The sequence below is a fragment of the Panulirus ornatus genome, chromosome 5, assembly GCF_036320965.1.
Source record: "Panulirus ornatus isolate Po-2019 chromosome 5, ASM3632096v1, whole genome shotgun sequence".
NCBI lineage: Eukaryota > Metazoa > Arthropoda > Malacostraca > Decapoda > Palinuridae > Panulirus > Panulirus ornatus.
Window position 1 is genome coordinate 40,967,169 of NC_092228.1, and position 5,364 is coordinate 40,972,532.

General features: G+C 36.9%; 1 protein-coding gene across 1 annotated transcript; it reads right to left on the minus strand.

Annotated features, from left to right (window-relative positions):
• Positions 1-1,464: 1,464 nt before the first annotated feature.
• On the minus strand, positions 1,465-5,175 carry MED8 (mediator complex subunit 8). The gene is made up of 5 exons (XM_071662060.1): positions 5,040-5,175; positions 4,121-4,279; positions 3,440-3,685; positions 2,264-2,492; positions 1,465-1,732 (listed from the first exon to the last, which is right to left on the minus strand). The coding sequence occupies exons 1-5, from the start codon at positions 5,043-5,045 to the stop codon at positions 1,653-1,655; spliced, it is 720 nt and encodes a 239-aa protein (XP_071518161.1). The 5' UTR covers positions 5,046-5,175; the 3' UTR covers positions 1,465-1,652.
• Between the last annotated feature and the right edge of the window lie 189 nt (positions 5,176-5,364).

The window sequence follows — 5,364 nt, forward strand, 5'->3', positions numbered from 1 at the left end:
ACCCCCAACACCTTAACCTTTCCAGGAATGACCTCTGATTACCTAATTAAGTCAGTAGGTTATATGTGGCTCTCTCTCATGTTCTAAACATGTCTTCCCCTCGCCCCCAGGATGGTGGGTGATTAGAATATAATGAGTCCTGAAGTTCATTATTTGTGGCAGTGGTTTATGTGTTGGGGTTTTTGGTCTCTGTCGGTTGTGTATATATGTGTGTGTGGGGTTAGTCAGACTTGTGCTTAGGGGTAATTAATCATACACCAATTACCTCTGCGTCATTACCTACTTTGCAGTACTGGGGGTGGGGGGGTCAACGTCGAACCTACACATGCCTGGGCATAATTCCTAACAAGCGTAATTTCTGCATGACCTTACTCATGGTAATTAACACGAAATAGACACGCGTATGCATGACGGGAGTTTGTGAATATTGATGACCAATTATAGGATTTTCGAAGCCTCGTTCTCCAGTTAGGAGAAGTGGGGCTTGGATTCACTAGATGAGGTACCATTTCATTTTGTATATATATATATATATATATATATATATATATATATATATATATATATATAGATAGATAGATAGAGAGAGAGAGAGAGAGAGAGAGAGAGAGAGAGAGAGGGGGGGGGGAACTAGTGTATGTATGAAAATTGGAACTGTGTGCATGGATAAAAATTTAGGACTATTTGCACATTTACAGATACGTATGAATCCCATGTAGCATTACACTTCAGTCCACAGTGACTCAGTCGAGACTGCTTACCAGTCTATAATATTGGGATTTTATTTCTTATTCTCACCACTGACCCACCTATAATTGCTCTCACCACTGACCCACCTATAATTGTTAGAAGGTACTTCGCTTCAAATTCTAAATATGTCAATTTTTGTTTTTGTCACAAAATGCTGCCACCATAAATAATAACTGCCTTCCTTTGGGAACAGAGCTATTAGACTATATAATGAACTTCCTGTAGTCAGCCTTCACCAGCATATTGTGGCCATCAGTCACCTGGCTCAATAATGATAATATTGGTGCTAGAAATTATGATTGTAGCCAAGGAACATTAAGATTTCTATTGTTCTCAGTCTCCCTGTTATTTGTAAACGTCATGGAAAGCTTAAGCAAATCTAAAAATTACTATGACATATCATTATGGTCTTTAACTTTGTTTTATAAAGTGTAATTGAAGTAGTTTCTCATTTCCAGAAAGAGTTAAAACTTAACCAGTGTTAATTTTCTTCATATGCTACCGTAATTCCTTTGAACACTACGTATTGCCATAAACTGCAGCTCAACTAACCTAACATGTGCCTCTAATGGTCACTGCAGAAAAATATTATTGTAAAAGTGATTATTTCTGAAGAAACTCTTGAGGCTTTTGACATTCAATGATGGTCAGGACAGGTATGGTGGAATGAAAAGGAGGAAAAACAACAATCAGGTGCCAAGGTAAAGAGCAATGTCACATGTTTATAGTTTATTAAATAAAGGTTATCAGGAAGACATTACATTCAGTGCATAATGCACCACAGTAAGTAATATTCAATAACTCTTTCAAGAAAGTTTGTTTCATCCCAGAGTACCAGCACTAATGATGCCAATATGTTAGTTTTCATATCAGAAATGTTCTTTGTTTTTATAGCTCTCAACTCATCTACCATAAGGATGCATTGTTGTTGCAGCTTTGATGTTTGTCTTCACAGCACTTACTGCCTTGCTTGTTGTAGTTACTGTGAAAAAGAACAAAATCACTGTTAGTTTATTTGAGGTTAAAGATTTTATATTTCACACAGGATGAACAGCACAAAAGGAAGTTCTGATAATATAGTATGTATACCCTACTAATCATCTGCTATGGTGTAATGGTAATTCTTTTCATACATATTGATGAACAATGAATTATTTCAAACTTTTCTAAAAATAGATTCCTAATCATGATGATGAGCAGTTTAACTTTTACACCTCTAATATTCTTCATGCAGGGGATAGCGATGCTGTTTCCTGTGTGGCAGGGTGGCGCCTAGGATGGATGAAGGTAAGCAAGTATGAACATGTACATATGTATATATATATATATATGTATGTATGTTGATATGTATATGTATATGTGGGTGTACGGGCATTTATGTATATATATGTAACAACCTTACAGTGTACGGGCATTTATGTATATATATGTAACAACCTTACAGTGTACGGGCATTTATGTATATATATGTAACAACCTTACATAAAGTGAAAATTATGCTAGAACTGCCTACTTTGAGGAGGAGGTTGTTGAGGAAGAGTGGGTGATGGTCCTGGTGGTTGAGCACGTATCTTGAAGCCTTTTCCTGTACCTAAGGCTGCAATTAGAACCTGTGTTTCATTGATCGACCATGTCTGTGGCTGGCTAGTCCGTGATGCTGTTTCTGTTTCCCATTCCTCACGAGCTGTATTCACTAAGTCCATTACATGTTTCACTACCTTATTGTGGATATTAATTTGTTTCTGAAATGGAGCATAAAATGGATTTACTGAACTATCTATAATACTTCTCCAGTAAAGTACATTACACTTAATGTAGTTACAGCAGAAAACATTGCACTAGATAAAGTATGCACCCACCAAAGAACAACTGGTTGAAAGGGTAAAGCACAGTTAAAAAGGGGGGGGAAGTTATTTTCAGTTTCTCTTTGAAAGACTTGACTTTTGGAAGCAGGAAGGTAACAGAAAGAAGGGAAAACAAATACAAAGGAAAAGAATTCTGCTGCTTTACAGGAGAGAAAGAGAAAACACCTCTTGCCTCTGGTTGAGTGGTTGATCAATAGGTCCAACAAGCAGGCTTTCTTGGTTTCACTTAGTTTCTTTTCTTTGAATACGGCAGTACTCAATCTAAAGACTTTTGGGCCTCCTTCATAATGATCATCCTTTATATGCAAACACACACATGCACACACATATATAAAAGGAGGTAATGAGAGGACAAAGTGGCAGAAAAGGAAATAGAAAGGAAAACAAGAAATAGGTTTTAGATCTGAACAGCAAGAGCAAATGGAATGAGTTTTTGATGTAAGACATAGAGAAAGAATTCGAAAGAGAAAAAAGAAACTGAATAAAACATTTTTACTGTGCTCTATTGCAAATATATGAAACATGGTAAAATATATATAGTGTTTCATAAACCATCAAAACTTTGTGAATACTGATGTCATTCATAATAAAAATTAGACTCTTTTTTGTGAATGACGTAAAAGATGTACCTTCACAAAGAAAAAGGAGAAATATAGCCATTTTACTCTAATGGGGATTACAGTTCTTTCATCTAAACTCCATTCACACTGTGATTGCTTAGTATCTTTGCTTTCCCCCAACTCATCACTCACCTCCCTTGTATTTACAAAAGTACAAAACAAAATACATGGCCAGACTCTATCTAAAAATCATGTTATACTTACTTGAGCTGTGTCTGCGTTGACTTGTGCCATCTTGGCCTCCAGTGCTAAATGTCTCTGTTCTACATCTGGTTCTGGCTTTGTCCTCAACATGTTAGGCACAAAATCATGACTAAATGATGGAACCCTGCCTTCAGTAGCCATAAGCAACTTTTCATCAGTTTCAGCATTCAACTGGAGTGGAAGTGTTAGGTAGTTGCGCAACTGAGGAGTCTTTTCATTTTTCAAGAGCTTCATCAGAGTGTATATCTGATGAACATAAACAAAAAGGACTTTCATTACAAATGTTGAATTAGAAAAAGGATTAATTGTATTAATCCAGGACACAAATAAAGGAATAAAAGCATAGTAGAACTACAAACAAGGGCCTCAATCACAGTCTGACCAATGGGTTGATCATGTGGAGATGACAGTAATAAGGTGAACGATACTGGTTGAAGTCATGCCTTAGGGAAACACTAGCAACCGTCTCTTATTTACTTCCGGTGCGTGTCTTCAAATTCTAAAATAAAGTTAACGAACACCATCATTGTACTACTCCGGCAAACAGTTTCCTAAATGAAGTGAATGTGATTCAGGAAGTACCTGACCCTTGTGAACTGGGTAGGTGACAAACACATTATGTTCGACCCCTAAATATGTATGTTTATCCCACTCTCAGACGTACCGTGATGAAATACTAACCTGAGCAGATATGACTGAAAAAGAGTTGAGGTATGACGGCCAGTCAGCTTGGTCACCAACTCTCTCAATCTTGACCACCAGTTCTTGCAGGGAACTTTTGATGTCCACAACACGCTGAAGGATAGCATCTAGGGCAACATCTAAGGCTCTTTCTTCCCTCTGCAATGCAGTATTGTTCAACTCGTATTATATTTACACTTCATACCCTTTTCAATAATAATATAAATAGATATTTACAATACAGCTGATGAAACAATATTTCTGATTTCTGCATATATTCAACTGCCGTATGAAATCACTTCTCAAAAAGTGATTCACGAGATAACGCATAGAAAGTAAATACCTGCAAGAGACAGTGTTAAAAAAAAAAGTACATCTTAACTGGACATCATGAAATATACATTATTACATTTGATTTGTTGAACTGCCAACCTTCTGTGGACCTGTTCATCATCTAGTGTAACCAAGGCAAGAATGGTTGTCATACGAAAGAAATTAGACAAGCCATGGCGTGAAAATCATATTCTTCGTATCATTGAACTGAGGGCAGGAAGAGACTGGACCTGTACTGTAGGGGAAATTCAGAAGGAAAGTCAGTGTTGTGGACAACAGTTAACTGAATAATTCAAGCAATCTTGCTTCTTGCTGCAGTAGTGCAAATCTTGGTAGGGAAAACAAGTCGTGCTAGTCCCGAAACCTTACTACCCTGTGTATATGCCTACCTATGGTGTATCTTATATATCTCCCACCATCCATTCCTGGCCGGCGGGTTTCTCAATTTTGACCATAAGTGGAGTTTGAGAAACTTGTAGAATATCTAGACACACGAGGGAGACACTGGTCATCATAGACCACAAGCAACACCCATAATCTAAGCGCTTATCACAACCTAAATTAGAATCAAACTATGAACTCATACCTGCATTGTGACTGGTGAAGGTGAGAGACCTTAAGGACGAGGAAAAATGAAATTAAGATCAAGGAAAGTCGAGATAATTTTCTCAAAGTTGTTTACTCTCGTGCTGCGGCACAAGGCAAAAGTAGTTCAATCATTCATGATATTGTAATATATCTATTTTCGATAAATATGACAAAATGACTAATTTTTTATAGCATTCTAGATAAGTTAAGATAATATGAGATAAGTATTAGGGACAATGATATCTTTTTTATGGATAGATAAGGACGATATAGATAATGGATTAGTCTTGCCATATCACATCGTCTGCTGCAATGTTTACAAA